This window comes from Eleutherodactylus coqui, chromosome 7, assembly GCF_035609145.1.
Source record: "Eleutherodactylus coqui strain aEleCoq1 chromosome 7, aEleCoq1.hap1, whole genome shotgun sequence".
In the NCBI taxonomy this organism is placed as follows: domain Eukaryota; kingdom Metazoa; phylum Chordata; class Amphibia; order Anura; family Eleutherodactylidae; genus Eleutherodactylus; species Eleutherodactylus coqui.
Genome location: NC_089843.1, coordinates 131,228,417 through 131,253,292, shown reverse-complemented (window position 1 = coordinate 131,253,292; position 24,876 = coordinate 131,228,417). Strand labels below are relative to the sequence as shown.

Below are 24,876 nucleotides of genomic sequence, written 5' to 3'. Positions count from 1 at the left end.
AGGGGGCAGTCAGTGACACCAGCTACTAAGTGGGGGTCTCTAGTACAGGGGGCAGTCAGTGACACCAGCTACTAAGTGGGGGTCTCTAGTACAGGGGGCAGTCAGTGACACCAGCTACTAAGTGGGGGTCTCTAGTACAGGGGGCAGTCAGTGACACCAGCTACTAAGTGGGGGTCTCTAGTACAGGGGGCAGTCAGGGACACCAGCTACTAAGTGGGGGTCTGTAGTACATGGGGCAGTCAGGGACACCAGCTACTAAGTGGGGGTCTGTAGTACAGGGGGCAGTCAGTGACACCAGCTACTAAGTGGGGGTCTGTAGTACAGGGGGCAGTCAGTGACACCAGCTACTAAGTGGGGGTCTGTAGTACAGGGGGCAGTCAGTGACACCAGCTACTAAGTGGGGGTCTCTAGTACAGGGGGCAGTCAGTGACACCAGCTACTAAGTGGGAGTCTGTAGTACAGGGGGCAGTCAGTGACACCAGCTACTAAGTGGGGGTCTCTAGTACAGGGGGCAGTCAGTGACACCAGCTACTAAGTGGGGGTCTGTAGTACAGGGGGCAGTCAGTGACACCAGCTACTAAGTGGGGGTCTCCAGTACAGGGGGCAGTCAGTGACACCAGCTACTAAGTGGGGGTCTCCAGTACAGGGGGCAGTCAGTGACACCAGCTACTAAGTGGGGGTCTCTAGTACAGGGGGCAGTCAGTGACACCAGCTACTAAGTGGGGGTCTCTAGTACAGGGGGCAGTCAGTGACACCAGCTACTAAGTGGGGGTCTCTAGTACAGGGGGCAGTCAGTGACATCAGCTACTAAGTGGGGGTCTCTAGTACAGGGGGCAGTCAGTGACACCAGCTACTAAGTGGGGGTCTCTAGTACAGGGGGCAGTCAGTGACACCAGCTACTAAGTGGGGGTCCCTAGTATAGGGGGCAGTCAGTGACACCAGCTACTAAGTGGGGTCTCTAGTACAGGGGTAGTCAGTGACACCAGCTACTAAGTGGTGGTCTGTAGTACAGGGGGCAGTCAGTGACACCAGCTACTAAGTGGGGGTCTCTAGTACAGGGGGCAGTCAGTTACACCAGCTAAGTGGGGGTCTCTAATACAGGGGGCAGTCAGTGACACCAGCTACTAAGTGGGGGTCTCTAGTACAGGGGGTAGTCAGTGACACCAGCTACTAAGTGGGGGTCTCTAGTATAGGGTGCAGTCAATGACACCAGCACTTCAGGGACTTGTCTGCTATGTGAGTGAGGGGAGTAACACGGCAGCAGGTAACTCCGAGGAGACAACTGCGCTGCTCCGGAGGGAAGAAGGCGGGACGGGAAACTGGGAGGGATAGCGGGACGACGCTGACAGCAAGGGGCGGCCGAGGAGGAGGGCTGAAGGGACACAGGGAGAAGAAGGAGGAGGAAGAAACAAACACAGATTTACAGTTGGGAAAGAAAAAAAAATGTTTCTCTTTCATAATTTATCCCGTGCGATATCACAAGAAGACGGGACCTAGCGCGGCCTCCCCCCGCCCGGGACCGGTGCGCCGCTCCGCTGCCATAGAACAAACAAGGGCAGAGACCCGTCCACTGTTATTTAGGGGGAAGGGGAAACTTGTGGCCGAAGGAAGAAGAAGAGGCGGAAGAGCCCGACCGACCGCCCAGCGACTCCTGCCGGGGAAAGGGGCGCCGGAGAGGAGGCAGGGATCACACTCCGTCCCCGGAGCTGCTCCTAAAGTTTTCCTGAAGTTTCCCCGTCCGCAGCGGTGAGCGGGAGAGAGTCCGGAGCCCGTCCGGAGGGGACACTGACGAGGATGATGAGCTCGGGAGGCGGCGGCGGAGCGGGCGGCGGCGGGGAGGTGGTCTGCTCGGGATGGCTTCGGAAATCACCGCCGGAGAAAAAGTTAAAGCGCTTTGTAAGTATGGCGAGCAGCGGGCCTCCGTGCGGCGGGGGGCACTACCCTCATGTACCTACCTGCGGCACTACAACTCTCAGCATAGCCTAGGCAGGGTGTAGTTTGGCAGCAGCTGGAGGCTTAGCAGCTGTATATCCAGCAGGTCGGGGCTGGTGATCTACTAGTTTCCTGCTCCTTCCCATACAGATTCTTCCAAAGTGCAATAAATCGATATTCTCCTAATTAGCACATTTTTAACCCTTCACCATACTGAGTAGGAATGACCCCGTAACCCCCCGGATGGGGTCCTGGCTGGGTGACCCGCGGTCCGGTTACAGGACAGATCTTGATCCAGTATAATAATCTTTATTTGTATACCGCCAACTTATTCCGCAGCGCTTAGTATAGAAGAAGTCCTATGAAAGTGGATTGTACTCCGCTCCCATGTATGTTGGTGAGTTACAGGGTTCTCCAGGCATTTGTCATTGATCGGCTGATGTCCGCTGCTCGATATGCTGACCAATAAGCTGTTTGGGCGCCCGCTGAGAGCGCCGCAATACATGGGTTAAAGCAGAAGCAGATACTGCCACCCATGTGTTGTGGCAGTGTTGGGAATTGCAGGCACAGCTGTCATTGCTGTTTAATGAGACCTCAGCCTGCAGTTACCAGTATCGCCCACTATGTGTATTTTGCCAGTTACAGCAGGTACCTGAACAGTTGATCGTTTGGGGTCTCGAGCTGCGGACCCCGGCTGATCAGCTATTGATGACTTATCTTGAGGATAGGTCGTCAATACAAAGTGCCCCTAAAACCCCTTTAAGATCTCTTTTCCCAGTCTTGCACTGCCGGGGCTTTATGTCCAGTGATATCCAGGAATACCGCCGGCTGAACCTTCCTGTTGACATGTATTATTTTTGTTCTATATTCTGTTTATTTGTCTCGGTTCACACTGCCATTCGTTACGTTGTATCAGCATTTTGATACTTTGTGACATTCAGAATAGTGCAGCATGTTGGCTACTGTAGCCAATAAAAACTTGAACCCTGATGAATGTATTCCAAGTTAAAGGGCAGCTCCGGTCTCGGACAAACATAGCCAGGAGGAGAATATCACTCTATATGAGGCGGTCAGGAGGACAGACATATGGCTAAGCACAACTGTGATATTGGGTTTCCTTAAAGGGATTGTCCAGGATAGGTCATCAATAGTTGATATGTGAGGGTCTGCCGTCTGGAATGACCACTGATCAGCTGTATGCCAGGCTGGTGAGCTCATTCACTAAGCTGACTTCTGCTTACCACTGCAATGAACTGATTTGGTATTGCAGGCCAAGTGTCCATTCATTTCAGTATTAACCTGGCCTGCAATACCAAGTTGAGCCCCTGCAGTGGGAACGGAGCTGTCTGCTTCCTGCAGAAAAAGGCTCAATGCAAAACCCAAGAGAGCAGTCGATTGTCCGAGGTCCTTGCTAATGTACTGTTGATGACCTATCCTGAGGCTGAACAAGCAAGTTTACAATTGGACAACCCCTTTAACTACCTTAGGAGTGAATGAAGGTCACTGGAGCAGTATAGCACAGCAAATTGCTATTTCCATAAGTTGGGAGCTGAGGAAACAGAGTTGGACATTGTGCTGCTTCCATAACTCCTGTTCTCTTCGACTAGAGTAAGACGGCCCTTCGGCTGTTTCCGTAATTCCCGACCCCCTCATACAGTCGGGGCCACAACTCAAGATAGAGAACAGTTCCATAACTGGGACCCTTCTCTATCAGACTCTAAAAGCCCAGATGGGAATATCCCTTTAATGGACCCCTGGTGATCAGTCCCCTCTATCGTACATCTATTATGGTATGTATGATTATCATTCCGTTATCACCTTAGCATGTGACTATGGCGCAGGTCACGCTTTACATTTGGAGCAGGTTTGTAGATTGAGGAGCGGCGTGCAGCGTGTCAGATGTATCAGCGGGGTGTCATTGGCCCTGAACCTGGCGCTATTTTATCATACAAATAGAAAAGCATCAGACGCGGGTGATAAGTGACACGGTGAGCGGTCTGTAAATGTGGCGCAGGAGCATTACGGACACAGCGTTCTTTGTAAACATCATATTTTTCAATGTTTGGTCCCTGTAAATGAGCATGGATGGATAAATCTGTCCAAGTGTGCCGAGTTTTGAGAATTGCCAGATGCGATCCGGCCAACCCTCTAATTGTACAAGAATAGACCTGGAAGGAGACAATCGCCTGGATTCTTTGGTGCCCCTTCGCTCCTCCACAGCTATGCCAGTGTGCCAACTGCTACTTCAGCCCGGCATATCGGGGCTTATTCACCATTGAAAATTCGATGGTTTTCTGGCACAAAGTGTACAAGAAAATTATCTTGCGCGTTTTGCGCCACATTTACTATGTGTTTTATACACTTCCAGACACTTTTCTTGCTGATTCTGATAAAAGGGTGTTCTTTGGTAGAAAAGGGGTGTGTCAAAAATTGGCATAACTTCTGTCTTAAACTTGACCAACTTAGACTAGACAGCCTTAAACTTCGACAGATTTACCGTGCAACTGTGATGAATCCGGTGCATTTTAGGACTGTCTAGTCTAAGTTTGCCCAAACTTTTTAACAGTATCGGTAAATAAGCCCCAATTTATCATACACAGGGGGTAGATTTATGAAAGTGTCTAAAAAAAAAACTTTGTCGCCCATAGCAACCAATTGCAGCGCGGTTTTCATCTTGCACTATGCTTTCTGAAAATTGAAAGCTGCGCTGCGATTGGTCGCTATGGGCAACAAAGACAGTTTTGGTTTTTTTTGACCGTTTCATAAATCTACCCTAATTTGAGTTGCATAAATTGTCCTATTGCGTTCATATTGGTGTGTTTATAGCAGATCTAGTGTGAGACTGCGGCTGAACAGTATTGTGCAATGCAATCACGAAGAAAAATAAAAAATCGTATTGCACTTGTATGAAAATCGCATCTCCATACAAGTGCGGTGCATTTTTTTCTTTCCTGCTGCCATAGAATATAATGGACGATATCGCCCAATCAATAGAAAAATCATAGCTTATCCTATCTGATTCTCGCTTCCCATGTGTACAAGAGTATAGAAATAACGGGTCTTTTTTTTTTTTTTCGTGCGAGTTCCGTCTATATCCTAATTAGACAGAAGCCGTGCTAGGAAATCGCCCGTGTAAATACGGCCTAGTGGTGCCTTCATGTCACTCCGTAGGTTGTCCAGCTACTTCTTTAATACATCTGTGGATCAGGAAGAACTTCTGTCAATAATTGGCGTTGGGATCCGTAAAGCGCCGCAGCGTCTTGTGAGATATCACTTGATGGAATTAATGTGCATTTCGCGGTGGGGTTTGTATCGATCGCCCTGTAGGACAAGCGCCCCAAATAGAAGTGTGAAGCAGGCATAGCACATTCCATTCTGCATTCCGGTCGGGATCCATGCCACCTATGTTGGGGGTGGGGTGCGGTGTGTGCCAGCAGGCGGCAGGGAACAGTGTTGTAGTGTGCGCCACCGCTTGGTATTCACAGCTAGGAGTTCGATTTCAAAACAGTCTGCTCCTGTGAGTAGTAGTCTGTGTGGGAATGCTGCTGGCAGGAGGCGGGCGCAGGACTGGCTGTTTGCTGAGAGGGCAGATTCCTGCACACAGGGGGAAGGCTGATGGCCCAGCACTCCGCAGTATATAGATAGTATATACCTGTCACATGCTTTGTGAACATCACCAACATCCCATTACTTTAGAAAGGAGCACCAAATCAGTAGCTGCGATTCAGGCTTTGGGATACAATAATCCGATTGTAGTTTATGTAGCGATTTCACTGGATAGATTGGAGACAAAGAGTTACTTTTTTTTAAAGGGTTGTCAGAGAACAAGAGAAGCAGAAAATGGTGTAAAATAACAAAACAAAGCCCCCTGCTGATATAGTGCAGTTGCATTTCTCGCCCTCTTTCCAGCAAGGATGTGCCATATATTGGCACCGCTCACGGGCCAGAACTCGATGAGGACCACCACATCCGACCCCGATATTATCTCCATTCCTAGGCTGCTTGTTATACTCTATAACAAGTGCAACTGAATTTTGCTACTTTTTGCTATTTGAGGTCGATGGAAGCTTTCGACCCGTGGCCCCTCCGCATTTAACATTGCGGACAGATCGCAGATTCCACGTCATCGCCTTGCAAGGGCGCGGGAAAAACAGCGATATTCCGTCGTGGACAGACAGCCTAACGCAAACAGTATAGGACTATATACCTTAATATACCTTAATTAATAAACAACCTCCATACATAAAATGCATATATCCATACAGGGGGGGTCACCCACCACAACCCAATCATGGCACATGTGGTGGGTAACACCCCCTCGTATGTTCTTTTTAGGTCCATATGCACTTGCTGTTTGTTTTCCATATGTTTATTTTAGTAGCCATGTTATTAATGAATTACATCTCTTTGTCGTATTTGGCACGGGCGCTTTATTGCCATTAATGAATGTATTTTAGCCGTACTGTTGGGTTGTACATTCGTGAATTACATGACAAGATTCAGGCAGCTTCACATGAGCGCAATTCGCTTAATTCCTCCTGCATAACAGTTCAGTGGCACGCAAGTATGCAATGACACTGCGCACTTGTGTGCCGCCAATCGCCATACACTATCTTGCCGTGTGTGCGCCAGGACAGAACATGCTGCCATCTTTCATGCAATATGTATGAGCAACAATGTGGAAGCCTATGGCAGATTGGTACAGTGTATTATATGCGTAATATGCGGTCACCACGCGCTCGTGTGAAGGAGCCCTCCTTGTATTGAGCATTTGCACTTCATAATATGGCACTGACTATATGGAGGGTTATTCAGATTGTCCGTTTTTTTATATCCCTGTTTTTATTTAGCATGTATGCATCTTTTATACATTGAGGTTGTTTGTTAATAAAAGTATATTTGGTTACTATTCAGGTTGAGTATATACATTGTCCCTCGCGGCTTCTATTTGGTTGCTGTACATTGTGCTATTCGACTTGGTTCCTAGAGGAGTCCCTTATTATGGGTATTACTGACAGAAGTCAGACAGCACTTGTGCCCTATAAAGTCAGTGTGTGTGTTCACATGCGCCGTTTTTTTTTTTTTTCATGCAGCCATTGACTTCAATGGGAGTGTTAAATGACATCAATTGGACCTTTTTTTTTTAATTTTTTTTTTAAACTTTTTTAAAGGGCATGAAAAATGGATGACGTTCACATGTTACAAGTGCAAAAACTGAAGGACTGATGTAAAGTGCACATCCACTCATGGTTAAATTGGTCCGTTTTTCACTGCCTGAGATAGCACTTGTCTGGTGTTGAGAATATCTTGGTAGAATTGGCCTGAAAGTATCTTGGCTGTTCAAATCTTGATTTATGTATGCAAAACCTATACAGAACCTTTTATCAAACTATTAATGACCACTTGTCCATTATATGTATGTATGTATGTGTGTGGGTGCTTCTCATGCTCCGCCCCTGGTGACGTCATCACAGGTCCTACAACATATACAAAACACAGAGTCTGCCTGACAGAAGAACAAAGTTAGGGCTCTTGGAAGGGGAGGACAAAAATAACAAAATGAGAATACAATTAAGCAGTTATCATCTCAGACACAACTCAGCGGTCCTGACAGATACCGACCTACCGCCACCACAGAGATCTGGTGGGCTGAAGGACCTGCGGTGATGTCACTACTGTGGGAAAAGCTATTGTGCAGTTTGGTAGAAGGTACTCTATACTGGAAAAGCCGACAAGCAGCCACCAGGACCTGTTATGATGTCACCGTCATGTGATTACCTGTGTGGGTGGAGTCAGGGATCACATGACCAGGGCCTGATCACCAACCAACATCATATCCAGGAGTCTGTTGAGTTGGTGATGTCTGGAAATTGGCATGGATGTACCACAGCTGTGTGTGTGAATCAGGATGCATGTAGTAGAGCTGTGTGTGTAATGTGTGGGGATCATAATGGATGTATCATGTAGCACAGCTGTATGGTGCATTGCGCAACAAGAAACACTAGTATTATAATTTCCTAATAATTACTAGTTGTTAACTAATGAGGTTGTATAAGCTGTGCTGAAACAGAAGTTACTAAAGCTTAAGTGGAGATTCTGGAACATTTAAAATTTTGCTATTGATCATTTACAGGTCATTAATAGATGATCGGTGGGGACCTGCCGCTTGGATCCCTGCCAATCGGCTGAATCTCTGTGCCGCTGTCACTATGGTCAGCGGAGGAAGCAGAAAGAGCTGACCAAAGCGTAGCGTGCTTGGTTGGTACTGCATGTGTTGCTCTAATTAATTTCAATGGGAGCTGTGCTGCAGTACCATCGCAGGCCTCTGTGCTGTGGTCAGTGCTTTCCTTCACCAACCATAGTGACAGCGGCATCAAGCGGTGGGTCCCCGCAGATCATCTATTGATAACCTGGCAGTCATCAATAGCAAAAGTTAAAAATGACCTTTTGAGCCCCATAAAACACTCCCTGTTCCCTGACCTTTCAGCCACATAACGTAGTTTATGGGGCTCTCATGAGAAGTGCCCTTTAAGGGGCTTTTGGGTTGATTGTAACTAGACGTTATTGAGAGAAGTACTCGTTATTTCTTCTACTAGTTTTCTTCCCCTTTGTGTGTCTGTGCACATATCCTTCTGGCCACATTGCTACGGTCCCCGAGTTCTCCTCTTGGGTAGTGAATAACCATGCTTTATGAAGAGACAGAAGTAGTCTGAAAGCTGGCTGCTTGTCATTGGCCATCAGAAGGGAACAACTGAAGACTCTGTACTTTGAAAAGAAAAACAAAGTATGAAGGCGAGGAGAACTCGCGTCAGTAGGCCTTCAAAACAGTTTTCTTACTGTAAATAAAGCTTATTTCCCAACAGTATTTCTGCACTAAAGTATTTAACCCTGGTTCCCACTGCTGAAGTCAGCGCAACGGACGAAAACCTGACGCTTTTCAGAGTCCTGTGTGTGCACTCTTCTATGGGAGACCCTGCGTACGCGACTCTGAAAAGAGTCCATTTTCATGTGGCGTGTGGATTTCAGTGGCGGGCACCACAGGAAGTGGGCGAGAAATAAAAAGTACAGCACCATCTCCCTGTCGCCTCAGTAGTTAGTTTATGGTTCTTTAGGTAGGTGACAAGGTCCCTTTAAAGGAGAGTTCACACACAACGGCATTGTTGCAGGATGAAAGCCAACATTCCGCAGCGATGTACAGTACAAGGTAGGAGCAGAAATCTGCAGCTGAGGATAGTCATGGTTTGGGTTTTCAATCCGCAGCATGCTTTCTTTCTTGCAGATGTGAAGAATTCATTCATTGCAGCACAGCCAGTGCCTTCTGCATCAAAATCTGCATTTTGGTGCTTATTTACTCCGCAGTGTGTGATGATGCTGTGATAATTACACAGTTTTGCAGGTAAAATTGTGGTATAGGTAAAACCGTGAGGTCAATTAATAATTTTTTAAAAAGCTACCCTTTTTTTTTTTTTTTTTTTCTTTTTAGCACATGCAGCTGTTGCCATGAGGTTGAATTATTTAATAGCGCAAAGGAAAAATGGAAGCATTTGAGAGGTCACCGATGAAAATAAAAATGAATGACCTCGCGCACACAGGTAGATTTGCATTGAGGAAAGCAATTGCAGTTTCTGCTCACATAGGAAACATTTTTTTTAAATATCTTTTTCACTGCCTTTTTTTCATATTTTTTAAGTTTTATTGGGGTACAATGCAGGAAAAACAGTTTTTGGTTTTTTTTTTTAAACATTTATAGTTTATTTTAGCATAAATATACTAAATAAAAAAAATATGGGAACGGGTTCCTCTATTTGTTTCGGACGGTTTGATATATAGTATGTATGGTTTTGGATTACAGGGCGCTTATAGGGACTGTTTTTGTTGGCGTCGTTTTGGGTTATTTTCTTTCTTATGTGTATATTGTTGTTTTATTCTGTAATATTGTTTACTTATGTATGTAATTATGTTTTTTACCATCTTTGTCCCCCATGACGTCATGTAAGACCTCTGAGGGACATTCCCTTTTTTTTTTTTTTTATCTGACACTTTCCCACTGTAGCTGGGGATCCATAGGAGCCCCAGTTACAGGGGAAAACATCCCCTGTAGTGACATTAGTCACTGGCAGAGCTGACCAGGGTCTAATATGACCCTCTAGCTCTGCTGTAGCAGGGAACCCCAGCAGCACATGACCCCCCCCCCCCCCCCAGAGTGGAAGACTCCCTTCCACTTCCACTTTCTAGTACACAGTGCTCATTGAGCGCTATGTACTCAGGGAAGGAAAAGGCAGAAAGGGTTAAAAGCCCTCCTGCCTTCTCCTCCGGGTTATCAGTTTTTACTAAGGAGGCCTAAAGCGCCGTCGTAATTTTACTATCAGCGGGGTTTTAAGCCCAGGACCAGGCGCCATATATTTACTGCGCCTGGTCCTTAATGGGTTAAAGAAAAGCAGGATGCCGCTGCTGCCAGGGCCAGATTCCACTACGAGATTCCGAATGCGGAATCCGACCCACCAGTGTGCATGAGGCCCAACTAAGGGGTTTAAAGACTGACCAGCTGTTTCCTAGTTATAATTGTTTTTTTTTCTTCATTTGCACGGATTTGTTAACTTTCCAAATAATATAGAGGAAAACAAAGTTCTTTTTAACCTTTGAGGTCAGGTCAGTTTTCACACTTTTGACACATGGAAAACTGACATTTTAAAAAGGAAGAGTCATATGTTTTCTGAAGGTAGAGATTTGGCAAATTGTCAGAATGCCACTCACCAGATTTGATGTCTTGCGGAGGGTCTCGCACCTGCATCGTGTCCTACTGATGTACATTTACGGCTTAAAGACAACAAAAAGAAACGTCACCCGTTTCTATACAGTGGATGAAATCTAAAGTCAGTGACGTTTAGGTGTCTTGCTGAATTTGACAGTCCCTGGATTTTTCCACAACTTATCCAAATGGGGCCGAATAGTTGGAAGCTTCCAGGAAAATAGCTTAAAGCTCGCCACCCATATTAGATAGGAGTAGGTTGAGGATTGAACAGTTGTCTGGTGAATGGCATATTGAAGACTCAGCCATACACATACTTTAACTTTAGTCCATGTTTGCCATGCAAGTTCTTCAAATAATTTTTCTCTAATAAAGCAGTGTTACAAAGACCTCCACATCTGTCAGAGGCAGGGTGTAATAAAATGGCTCTGGCTGAACAATACACTGCAATACCTGAAACGCATATACAATTCTAGTGGGACAAAAAAAAAATTATCTATTGCCAGAATTGACTTAAAATTTTTTTTTTTAATTTTTCACACCTTGCCCAAATAACGGAATAAAAAGGGGTCCTAATGTCATATGTACCTCAAAATGGTAGAAATAATAGCTCACGCCACAAAAAGCAATACCTTCATATAGCTCTGTTGACAGAAAAATACAAAATGGGTGTTAGGGCTTATTTACACGGGCGTATATCGGAGGATGTGTTCGCAGCCAGCCGATATACGCTTCCATCTGAGCAGTTCCCCCACCCCTTCCCTCCCCCTGTAAGGACAAGTACACACAGGACGGGTCCGCCGAAGACCTTTTGTATGGAAAAGTGGCTGTAGCAGCAAAGTAGATGAGCTTCAAACTAATCTTATCCACATACTGCAGAAAAATTCTGCCTAAAACAAGGAAATTGACCAGCAGAGTGGCTTTTAAATTCTCAGCATGTCCGTTTATGCCGCGGGATTCACCCTTACAATGCTACAGCTACTGCACTACAAATTCTGAAGAACGATGAACCTAAATTAAATGACCTGCAGGGTGCCTTTAAACTTGTGATTAAGATCATGCGATGTGAGTGAAAACGCAGAATTGGAGAGAGAGAGAGAGAATATTGCAGTAGTCCAGATGGGAAATGATGGGGGTTTGACTTGGGTCTGCAAAAGACTGTATCTAAGAGATGTTTCTGAGTTGGAAGTGGCGAGGGCTTTTAAGTGTGGGTTGAAGGATAGGTCAGATTCTTCTGAGACGTTGCATTCATTATATAGCTATTTCCCCAGTGTATATATAAGTTGGCTAGTGTTGCCTTGGTTGGTTCGTTCTTTCTGTCTGGATCACCCGGCCTCTTTTTCCTCAGACGGTCATTTGATCTCTATTCTGACCAGCTCAGATCTGCTTGGGGTTATGCGTTCATTTTCGAGTCAATTTCTCAATCTGTGTGATGCTGTTACATGGATCTACCAGAGAAACGGTTTTGAGGGGCACACAGGCACTCCTGTTACTGATGATTAGAACAGCTCTTGTTCCACAGTTATAATAGAGGAGATCACAGCTAATCTTCCTGACTATATACTTTATGGTTTGTAGCTTATTTAGGTGAAAACAAAAGTTCATGATAATTAAACTGTCCTGCACCCCGCCCCCTTCCCCAGCAGACACAAATGGTATAGCCTTAACTAATGGGCTGCTGCATCACTGATTGATGGTGCCTGGCAGTGGGCTTCCCTGTGGGGAAGGGATTAAAATGCCCAGAGGAGACCCCCCCCCCCGACTGTGTCAGGCATGTAAAAATGTGTTTTGTTTTTTTTTCCCCCGGAGTGGCCCGGCGAAATATAATATAGCTAGAAGGCCGCCTGCACACAAACTGATATGTATTGCGGAATTCGCAGTTGGCATTTGCATCAAATACCGTTCGTTACATGCTACGGAAAAGCGCTTCTTCATGCACACTTGCCGAAACTAATTGCAATTTCCACGAACGGAGGAAAAATTGTAGCATGTTCCATGTTAGTGGGTATTCTGCGTTTGATGACTTCCATTGGAGTCAATGGAAGCTTTCTAACTCGCGGCCCTTGCGCAATTGACATTGTGGAAAGGTTTCAGATTCCACCTCATTGGCCTAGTACGGGTACGCGCAGATGCCAGCTGTGGTCGTATTCCGCTGCGGGCGCGTGCATGCAGAATCTGACCCGTTTGTGTGCAGGCGGCCTACTACACCTCCTGTTGTAAAGTTCAGAGTCCGGTATAAATTAAGGTATTTATGGGAGCCTACATGGCTAGTACAGTATATTTAGGCCTCTTGCCTGCAGAAGCTAGTGTTTAGTCACTGACCTCTATGTAGAACCATGATTTATAGGACACAAAGGGCATAGTGATGCCTAACAGGGCAAAAGGTAGAATTCGAGAAAGTTGTATTTGGTATCCCATTACTTGCATTGTACATTTCTTTTCTCTAAGAGCTCGTTCACATTGGCGTTTTGAATGAATCTGTTGTGCTTGTTTATGGAATTTCTAGCAAAACTGATGACAAAGTTTTTTTTATTTTTTATTTTTTTTCCAGAGGCCTGGAAGATCAAACCTTTCTATCAGCTTTTTGTTGTTGTTGTTGTTGTTGTTTGCCTTTTTTTTTTTTAACCGATCTGTTCTGTTATTTTCTCATCTCTGTAATATTCTGCGCATAGAAAAACAGATTTGTTAAACGGACATCACTAGTGAAACCAAACAGAAATCTTTCTGTTCAGTTCCATCATCCATTGACTATATTGCGTATGTGACGAAAAAGTCTCCTTTCCATTTATATATCCCTTTTTTCAGAGAAAAAATAGCACACAAAAAGTACAGTAAAATACGCCAATGCGCCTGCAAAAAAGCATCGGTCATTCCGAAATAAAAATGCTATGCTCAGGCACGTGCAAATACGCATACGCGTGTGTAAAGAGGGCCTAAGTGTGTGGCTGCATTGGGCTGTTAAGCAGTATCAGATATGTGTCATTTTGAGTTAATTCGTTTATTCTGTAGAAAAGAATTGACATATATAATCAATTTTTTTTAAATGTTCCCAGCAGCAGTCATAGTCGAGATGGTCACATGTTCATTTAGGTCACATGAGGCAAAATCACGGTGGGCATTTCGCAATGGAATTTCTATAGCCTTTCTGTTGGAAATCCCCTGTGGCCAAAACCGTACCTAAAATTAAAATTTGCGGAAAACTTGCGCACCATGCAAAGGAGATTTTTCTTAAATCTTCTCCACATGGCTTGTACTGTAAATGGTGCGAATTTCCAAATATTAAAATAGAAGCAATGAGTGTAGCTTTATTTTTGCTCTCTCCTGCTGGTTCAGCACCTCTGCTCAGGTCCTTGCCACAGGGCGGTCTGTGAACCGTTGCAGAGGGGATGTGCCCACATAGACCTGCTGCAGCCAATTACTGGCCACAATGGTCTTGCACTGATAAGCCCAGTGATTGGCTGCAGTGGTGCACACCGTAGCTGCAGCCATGTAATCAAAGCCCGGCAGCCATGGTGCTCAACCAGCCGGGGATTTAACTAGTGTTTATAGCTGGCTTAAGATTGCTTTTCTGACTCGTGGACAGCTAAAAGCTGTGCCAACTTTATTAAAAGGCCTGTGCCTCCCAATAACGTTGCCACATTAGTGTATAAAATGCTGGTCTAAGTAAATTCTTCCTCCCCTAAGGCTGGTTTCAGACGAGCGTATAAAAACACGGATCCATATTACGGGCGTATTTCAAAAGACATTTACATCCATATTTGATCAATATTTCATCCGTATTGATCAGTATTTGCCCAGTAGAAAACAATATAAATAGACAGGCAAATAGGCAAAAAATAGATCATGCTGCATTTTTTTAAAAATGCCGTAAAAAAATAAGGCCATGTGATTGGCCCTATAGATTTACATTAGCGCTGTATTACTTTCCCCCCTACACAGACCTAATATGGAGCAAAAATACACTGATCTGAAAGCGGCCTGGGTGTTCCTTTTTTAAGGGTGGTCTCACACCTCCCTTACAGCGGAACTCAGTGTTACCGTCTCTCTGCTTAACTTTTTGGGGAATGTAAAACTGAATTCAACTGATAATCCCCCCACCCCACCCATTGATTTCAATGGGCTTTCGGGTGGTTTCACATCTGCGTCGGAAGGTCCATCGCAGATCCAGCTGCAAATACTGCTTTTGTCCTAAAACCAGGCAACAGGGCGGCAAGTGGGAGGACACCATTATAGTCAATTGGGGCCACCTGACTCTATTCAGTTCCATCTAGAGATGAAACCATTCGGCCTCGGGGATTCCTTTCCTGCTGCCCGAACAGAGAATCCCCAGCGCAAGTCTGAAACCATAGTTCCGTTTTGCTTCAGTTTTTCTTGTACCGTAATAAGAATGGGTTTTCAAAAAAGCTGATCAGTTCATTTTAGTTTTATATCCTCCGAAAACTGAAACGCTGCAGTGATGCCTAACGCAGGTGTGAACCACCCTATCTAGACCAGGGGGGCCAGAGTAGACCACCCTCTTGAACCATCTGAACATATATGTAGGTTTATCGGGTCCATAAGTGTTTTTTCAGGCCTGTAGACATGTCCATGTTAGAGGTTAGATGGTCATCCGCCGTTCTTGGGTTGCAAGCCACACGTGCTATGATGGGGGTTAATTGCCTAATATTACTGTAATTATTGCAGCATTAGATTAAAAACAGGTAATTATAGCTAGTATGGCTTTAGATTGCTCTTTATCGTGTGGTCACCAGATATATAAAACACTTAGAAGGCCAAGTAAAGCATTACAACCGGTGAATACATTTGAGTCCATCTTTGCCCCAATGAGAAGGTTCTTCGTTGTTCTTCTGTCGGAGCCCCGGATGACTCAGTAGGAGTGAAGGCTCAAGCACTGAAAGTTCTACTTCTCTAACAAATGTTTCGACTTGCCACAGCTTTGCCCTAAGACCTGTATGTATACTGTGTAATTGAAACTTGATTTTCTGGTTTGGTTTGCTCTGTGGTAGACCGTCTTGGGCAGGTGATCTGTCTTTTTCTTCTCAAATGAAAACCTTGAGTGCTTTTCCTTGTGGCTCAATAAAAATGTGCCTTAGATTTTAGTTTTGTGCAAACAGAACCGTGCTGGATGATGGACAGATCTGTTTAATTGGGCACCTACTTTGTCGTATTACAGTCTGCAGCTCAAACGGCAATTTAATTTACTTGTAATTATGGTGATGGAAATTATACTCAGAAGATAATCTAAGACATTTACCCACTGAGATCAGCTTTTGTTTGATTTAAGGAGGTTATACCAATTTCTAAAATGGCCTACAGTTGATTTCACATCTGTGTTGGCACCTCCAGCCCGCAGTTTCATCGGAAATCTAGCTGCAAATACTGGAAGAAAAAGCGCTGCATGTAGGCCGAAACTGGGCAGAAAGTGGGCGAAACACACGATAGTCAATTGGGTTCACCCGGCGGTGGACAGAACAGTTTGTCCACAGTGATTTCCCTTTCCTACTCCCCAAACGGTGTGAACATACCCCATCTTCAGCATAGGCCACCAATATTTGATCTGTGGAGGTCCAGCTCTTGGGCCCCCTGACGATCAGCTAATAGGAGTCGCAGTACTTGTACAAGCACTGCGGCTTCTTCAGTGTTGACATCTGTCCGGCAAGCTGCTGTTACTCGGAGCGCCATGCTTCTGGTAGTGGCTGTTCTGAGTATTGCAGCATTGTCCATTGAACAGCAGCTCTGGACAGATAGAAACACCGAAGAAGCCTCAGCGCTTGTACGAGCGACACGGCCCCTTCAATCAGCCGATGGCTCAGGGTCCAAAGAGTCAGACCTCTACCACTCAGATATTAATGGAACTACCCTATCCAATTAAAAAACCTGGAAAATAATCCCTTTAAACTTCCATTGGTTTGTACCTGTCATCAGATATTTCAGCTAATTTCTATATATGCCTCTTGCTAATGTATTCCTGGACTGCTGGAATGTGCGACAGCAACTTTAGTGTCAGACCTGTTTGAGATGAGCTTATCATGGGCACATATAGGGTTTTACACCTAGAAGGGTCTATGATGCTGTGAGTTAGTAGACTGGCAACCTACATCTGGTATAGGGGTGTACAAATGTGCCATGCAAGGGTCCACATGTTGAGCTCAGATTGTGATTGGACGTGAACTTCCCTTTAAAGTCTCTTTATACATGGCATTTGAGCATTCCATTGGAAGTGTATCTTGTTAGGTATAAGGTTTTGTTTTCCCCTATGGACACATCATGAGTGCAGAGTAGACTTCTATGACTTGTCTTTCCTTTTGGTATGTCCTGCTTCTCAATTTTATTTTATTTTTTGACTTGAGGAAAATATGGGAAATGCAAAACTATAATGGTGGTAACAATTTTTAGAGTTTGTTTTTTTTTTTTTTTTTTCTCTAAAAAGTAATCTGCGGGATTGTCCCCATCTGCTTGTATGGAAGCACTTTTCTACATAATGAAAATTCCCACTGGAAAGCAAACCCTCGGTCTCAGGAAATACACAAAGGAAATGTTTTTTTTTAAATCTAGCAGTTGTGCAACGTAAGCTAAATATAGTTGTAGGAATGTGGTTGTGGGGCGGACAAGTGTTGGGTTTTCTGTGGTATGCCAAATCTATCCATAGGGTGCCGGTGCATGTGTATACAGCGGGTCGTCACTAGCAAGTTGCTCAAACGGGCCTGTGTTTTAAAAGTTGGATTTTCTTGAGGCGCTCCGAACTTCATCCACAGTCCAAAACGTATTCATGGCCAGTTGACCTCCCAGAATAACTGACCATGCGTGTGTGTCTTTACTATATGAGAGCCTTTGCACAGAAACTAGTTTGTTGCACAAGTTGACTAGGAGTCTCTACTCTAATAAAAGTAATAGGAAAATAATTAAATTCTAAAAGCTTATAATTACTTTTTTATAGAACTTAAATTGATGAATTCTCATCAGGAAGCCTCTGCGCCGACCTCAGTGTAGTGGCCGGCGCTTGTAACTGCAGGCCCAGCTCACGTTGAAATCAATGGGAGCGATACCTGCACTTACAAGTGCTGGCCATTATACGGGGTTTGACGTGGAGGCTCCCGCTCTGACCTCTGTGTTTGGAGCTGAAGTCTCCGCGCTGACCTAACCTGTAGTGGCCGGTGCTTATAACTGCAGGCACGGCTCTCATTGGAATCAGTGAGAGCCGTGCCTGCAGTTACTAGCGCCGTCCACTACATGGAGGTTGGTGCAGAGGCTTCCCCTCCGATCTCAGTGTATTTGCACCACTGACAGCATGCGCCCGCTCAGCTGATCGGTCGGGGTACCAAGCAACGGCCCCCTAGCTGATCAACTATTGATAACCTATCCTGATAGATCTTCAATAGTATTCTCCCTGGGAAACCCATTTTAAGCTTTCATGATAGCCATGGTGATAATCAATGAAACTGTTATTTAAATAAAATGACATTTTTTGTGCTGAAAAATCGCTCAAAGTGCTTGTCATTAGGGGGTCTCCCTCCTAACTTACTGTTTAATGTCTGTTGTCAAGAGATGTTCTCACTGTTACTGAAGATGGCAAGATGGGGAACAAGAAGTGTAGGAGGTGGATTAGATCCTCTTGCTCCTTGAAGTCTTTGGTGGCAGAGGGCAGGGGGAAGGAGGAGGGTATTTGCATGCAGTATATCTGTGTGAAAATCCATTTCAAATCTGTGTGCAGATTGTGACTGCGGTATTCACTCACTGCATTGCAATGAATGAATTCAGCTGTGAAAATTCATGGCACTTCCTCAACAAATAAAGCATTCTGCGGACTCCATAAGCTGCAGCATGACTATATTCTGCTGTAAGTGGATGGGTTTGTTAAACTTATAGTGTGAATTGCTGTGAAATATCGACATTCAATCTGTGTATTCAGAAAAGTCTCATCTTTTCCAAAAACAAAACAAATTCCTTTGGGAAAGGCATGTCATCCCTCACGGACAGTGTCTGCGCCCCCTCTTGGCACTGCATGTACGCTCCCGTCTGAAGATCTATTGCAATCGGAGTGCAGCCTAAAGCTGTTTTGTCAGCTTCTTCTTGCACAAAGTAAAGGTTGGCAGTCCCATACCTATATGTAGCATTAGGGCATTACTGTAGAAGGGTCTCCCACTTGAGACACCCCCGCCCCCCTCTTTAGCAGAATGGAGATCACTCAAGTGGCAGCCATTCTTTTTTTCTAGAAGTCAGTCTGAGCTCCACGTATCTTGTGTAAAGTGACTGTTTCTTCACTGTCAGGTATACATTCATTACACAACTAATGCTTTAACGATGGCCCTGCCTGTCCTTACTAGACAGATGGAAGCCTCGCAGATCACAACTTGGCGTTGTAATGGGCATCGGGAAGTAAACGCTTACCTGGGCCTTTATCTGTTCTCTCCCATGAATGAATAATAACTTTGGTATGTGTTGCATTCCTAGGCTATATTCCTTTCGGATTCATCACTTGGAGGACCTGTCATCACTCCTGACGTGTCCGTTTTAGTAATTATTAGTATTCCCCATAATATAACGCTTCTGAAGCATCTGTTCATTCAAGGACGGGGGAATTTTAACTAGCTGCTTTGCACTAATTTTTTTTAACGTAAAAGTCACAAATTTTGGAATAGTCTTTATTTGCACTAAAGTTTAGAAAAGAACATGGAGAGGCACCATATAGTGCAGTACAGTAGTATTGCGCTGTATAGTACAACCGAGCATGCTTTTTTTTTCGATGATTCCTTCATTTATATTTTTTTAATAGCCTTTCTTAAGTGTTGCTTTTTGGTCTCCTAAGCAGTTTTCTTCCTTTTTTTTTTTTTGCCCCTATAGCAGAGCCTACAGGAAAAAGCCAGACCTCGACTATTCTGTGATTTTTGAAAAAACACCAGTAACCCCAAAAACACAGCGAGCGGAATAAAAACATTAAAAAAAAAAGTTAATGATTATGATGGGATATATATATATATATATATATATAATATATATATATAATATATATATATATATATATATATATTATACCTACAGCTAACATCTGGTCACAATGTGTTTTTGCCACAAAAAGCCAACATCTAAAACGCAAAGAAAAAAGTTTTTTTTTTTTTTTTTTTTAACTAAGATTGCTTGACAACAACCTGACGCAAGGTGCACACTAGCGTATTTCGGGACTGTGTGCTATGTGAATAAGTCCACAGACCGCACACTGCCCTGTTATGTCCTCATATACATGTAGACCTTTTTTTCACATGGATCTATGGCCTGCATGAAAAAACGTCTGTCAGTTTCATGAATAAGTTCGCTTAAGCCAACACCAGAAGGAGGTTGGAATGGATTGAAAATGGAAAGGAAGGACTTCATACTGGACCCACTTTGGCTCAAAACTGCATAAAAGAAAACTTCCATAAAAAACGCAACCTGTGTGAAACTGCTGCAACCAACCACCGGCCTCCGCAGTTATATACCCTACCTAAACTGCTGAAAGTGGTTTCACACTATGGTTTGTGAATCCATTGCAGATTCCATCCCAGTGTCTGTCTTCCATGCAGAAAGCGTTATGGAGACGGGAGCATAGGGGTGACTAGGAGACAGTGAATTCTCCATCCTGCATGCCGTTTTTACCCGCCTGGTTCCATCGCCATGCAGTTTTCTGTGAAAACGTAGTATAAAACTAGTCTGACACTAATAGTTGTACAGAACGTCATCGTTGCAGGACTTATATTTCCGTAAAAAGAAAAAGTTGTAAACTTGGTAAACTATAACGAGCAGCCTCTGACTGATATAATGGGCATAAAGCTACATGCAGGTCACAAATTGGATTTGGAGTGATTTCCATAAAATATTGATGGTGGTTTTGTAATGCTGAAGATTTGCCATTCTGTAAGTCCTCCTCCATCTACTGCTCATCCCCGGCACCGCTGCACACAAGTCTTATTGTGTCTCCCAAACGCTGTCCGATGAATAGAGGGCCATCATTGCCTCACATTTACCAGGAGCGAACAATCACCTACTTGTTCTGTACAATGGGCAGTGTTTCCAGGATTCAATACAATACATTTTAATGTTAGAAGTGTTCTGGTGGGAAAACGGAGAGGAAATACATTGCCTTGGCTAGGGTCTCCAGCATGGTACGTTTTTATGTCTTTGAGTAACCATAGTTTTATATAAAATACCCAAGTGATATTCAAGCAATTTTTTTTCTTCGTTTTTTGTCCCCATGTTCTTTTATAGAACGACAAAACCACCAATATGTACTTCTGTTAATTGCTCAGAGATGCAGCATTAGGTAGGGATTTACAAAAGTAAAAAAAATCACTAGTGACTGGCTTGTGAAGAAATTGTCAATGCATTCCTATAGACAGCCATTTCACATGGATATAGATATATAGAGATTTATAAAGGCCTAGGTGTAAAGATACACAGTACGCAAGAAAATTGGATGGAGCAGGATAGTGATCTCTTCCGTTCGCCTCCATTCACTGCAAGCAGGCGGTCGCTCAGAGATTGTGCAACTCCTGTGTACACCGAGCAAGAAGCCGCTCAGTAGTTGTTCAGCTCACTGAAACCAAGCGACTACTGAGCGGCTTCTCGCTCGGTGCCCTTTCATGGGAAGACGGTCACCCATCATCGCTCAGTTGAGTGACTGCTGGCCCATGTAAAGTACCTTAACCCTGTGCTGAAGATTAAAGGGGTTATGTGTAATTCGCTGCTGCAGCCTGTGAGGCCTCCATCAGCTGCTAGGGCTCGTGTAATAGCACCCTAAGTTTAGGCCTCATGCCCACGGCCGTGACTGACTCCGCCAGCGGAATTCTGCAGCGGAGTGCGTCACAGCGCCTCCCCAAGGACCCCATACTTACCTCCCAGATCCCCTGTGCAAAGTCCCGCATGGGCAGTACAGTGGACAACGCGCCGGCAGTGTCATATGACGCATCGGCGGCGAAGCGTAGTCATGCTATACTTTTGCTGTGCTACAGCGGAAATATAGTGTGACGGCTGGTTTCCATTGATTATAATGGAAGCTGGCTGTGCGTATTCCCGCGGCATATAGAACATGCCGCGGTTTATTTCACACTGCGGAATTCCGCAGCGTGAGCATTGAGCTTTTAGGTTCAATAGAACCTAATAACTGTGGGCCAACGCTGCAGATGACCACTGCGTAAAATGCGGCAGACATCCGGCCTTGAGCATTAGCCCTTAGGCTGGATTGTTCCTGGCCTTTGTTGCATTTTTGTAGGTGGTTTTTAACAGTTCTTTTACATCAGAAATACTGCGACCAGATGCCTGCTTAAAGGGCTACTCCAATAAAAAAAATGCATTTTTCCATCCCTGCCCACTCACTTGATTGCCTGCCACACTTGTATATTGCACTCCCTTCCATGCAGTGCAGCCCCTGTCTGATACTTGTTGGGCAGCATCTTGGTGCTGAGATTTCTCCTCATTCACTTTCTCTGTGTTCCTCTAACACTCATGTGATGCAGCAGCACAGAATAGCATGACCAGCTAGAGCCAGTATCATCTCTGCCTGCTAGGAGGACACACCATTAAATTCTGTATTCCCCTAACAGAAACTACAGACAGTGGTCATACTGTCAGGAGGATCAGCTGTGATCTCCATCATTTTAACTGTATGACAGGAGCCTCTAATCATCAGCAGTAAGGCCGGATTCTGCATGTGGGAGCTTGCAGCTTGATCCGGCTCTGACCCCGGCCAGTGACAGCGCATACCTGTCTTCTGTAGTCTTCATCTGTACTGCATGTAGTGTGCACGGCGAGCCGTTGGACATGTGCAGTACACATTCTTTTTTTTTTTTTTCAAATATTTATTTTCCCCGCACCATCGCTATGCGATAACCAGGTACTGCAGCCTTTCCGCAATGTCAATTGTGGAAGGGCCGCGGGTCAGAAGCCTTCCATTGACTTCAATGGAAGCCACCCACACAGAATCTGCGCAAAAATAGAACATGCTGCGATTATTTTTTTTTTTTCCTCCGCGAGTGAAAATTGCAATTGGTTTCCACTCGTGTGCAGGAAGTGGTGTTTCTCCATAGGATGTAATGAACAGTATTTGCTGCGGATTCACAGTGCAGACGCCGACCATGGATTCCGCAATGCATATTCACCCGTGTGCAGCCGGCCTATCCCTCTTGTGCGTTCAAGTCCATGTAATATCACACAGGAATTATGCCGGTTTGAAAAACTGAATTCTTGGGAAAATCTAAAAATAATTAGTTCTGACGGGGTCAGAATTACATCATATGACCCAAGTGAGGAGAAGGAGTGGAAGATTAGTTAGATAATGAATGAAAACAATTCACTGGGGTGGCCCTTTATTCTATAGAATCAAGTTATTGAAACTTCTACATACAGTGTTTTGGGGGTTTGTGGCTTTTATCATCTTCCCCCAAAGTGCAGCATGCTTTAGGTATGGCTTTTATTTTCTGGCGTTTTTCCCATAGACTTCTCTATAACTCTTCAAATAAAGACCTCATCTTGCCTGTCTTTGGTCCCTGGGAACCTAGCTGACCGTCTCTCGCTGCCTCATCCCCATCCTTCGTTGCTGGAAGCCAGTTGACCACTGTGGTTAATCGGACACCACCGCGTCCCTGTTCCGAACTCCTAGTATCATGGCACTCGGGCCTCTTGATTGGCCATAGCAATCACCTGACGTGCGGTGGAGAACAAGCCCTTTAAAAAAAAAAAAAAAGTTGAAAAAAAGGGCACTTGTGAGAAGGAAGTTTTAGAGCCACCAGGATTATCATTGATGTGGACAGAATTTTCTCTCTCCTAAATCCTATAATCGCTTTCCCCACATCTTCTATGGCGGTAATAGATTTTGGATTCCATCCACATTCAGTAAGCTGGCCTGACTAGGCCTGAGCCAATGAAAATGATATAGGAATCGTAGGAATTTCTTGTAAACACACAGGGATTTTCCAGCATGTTGGAATCTGTATGGTGAACATGCTTAGACTTGATCTGGCTGCTAATGCCTAGACGAGGGAAGAAGTGACGCAGACCCCCTATATCACTGTCTACCCCGGCTACCGCTACTTAACGATTTATTGGGAAGGTTCTAAAATAAGTAATTATTGCAGTTGTTGATGAGATTTGAGCTTCCAGTATTAGATGCGGAGAATCTTTGCACTCATCGCTTTGGAAGATAATGGCTGCCCGCATGGCTTCAAGAGAAACCATGCCCTTTTTTGTGTTAAATGCATACTTTCAGAGTGAGGGATGTATGTAGGCTTGGTTCTAATGGAAGGAGACAAAAAATCATGAGGCTGCATTATCCTTATGCAAAAGACCTCTCTCCTAGCCCACCAATCCTCGTGTGCTCTCTGCAGCCCCATGTGTATTGCTGCATTTGGGTTATTAATATACAGTAGCTGAAGTCACTAACTTTGACCAAAGTCAATCATCCGTCGTAGAGCGCAGCTTCTGCGGGCTGGCGGGACTCTGGATCGTAGAGAGACCATGCCAGACGGGTATGTTTTCTGCTCTGATTTTTTTCATAGGCTGCAAATCCTACTTCTGCTATTATGTTGTGGGTTCATTCTGCTGGTTATAGTCGTCTTGACTAAAAGCCTTCTTCATTCTGAGCCGCTTGATGGTTTCAGTTTTTTTTCTTTTGAAGTTGAAAGCATGCAGGAAGCTGGCAATAGATGTTTTTGATACAAATCAAACCATTCTGTTCCTCTTGACAACTTCTCTTCCTCCTAGATGCAGAATGATTGTGTGTGATTGTATTTGGTTATATTCTGTAGTGTATGGTACCCACGCTTTATAGTTGTGGTGCCTGTGCAGAGTGGTGTGGTCTTGCAGTATTTCTCTGTAGATTGCTGTGAATTTGTAACATTTCCAAATCTTCTTTGTACTTTTGCATGCTTTGTTTCTGTAACAATGCAATATATTGACACCAAGAGACCCTTTTCTTACTTCTCACTTTCACCATTTAGTGTACCTGATGTTAGTAGGCAATGTATTTCAACCAAATGTTACTTTTGTGTATTGTAGGATCTGTACATAAGGTATAGTATACAAGACGGTATACATGTTTGAGTTTTTGCTTGTGGTTGATGCACTTTATTTTCTTGGCTGAGGAGAATCTTTCTTTCAACCGTATGCAATTTTAATGAGCGTTAAAACCTTTCAAGCAACTATAATGGCATTAGAGTACATTGTCAATT

The 24,876-nt window shown here is 44.5% G+C and overlaps 1 protein-coding gene across 4 annotated transcripts in view; it reads left to right on the top strand.

Moving 5' to 3' along the window:
* The first annotated feature begins 1,377 nt into the window (after nt 1-1,377).
* Nucleotides 1,378-24,876, top strand: part of GAB1 (GRB2 associated binding protein 1) — a 96,767-nt gene continuing 73,268 nt past the window's right edge. For all 4 annotated transcript variants that reach the window (XM_066573701.1, XM_066573699.1, XM_066573700.1 and 1 more), the window contains exon 1: nt 1,378-1,896. In XM_066573701.1, the coding sequence (XP_066429798.1) occupies nt 1,795-1,896 (102 nt within the window). In that variant the 5' untranslated portion in view covers nt 1,378-1,794. The remainder of the gene's footprint in view (nt 1,897-24,876) is intronic.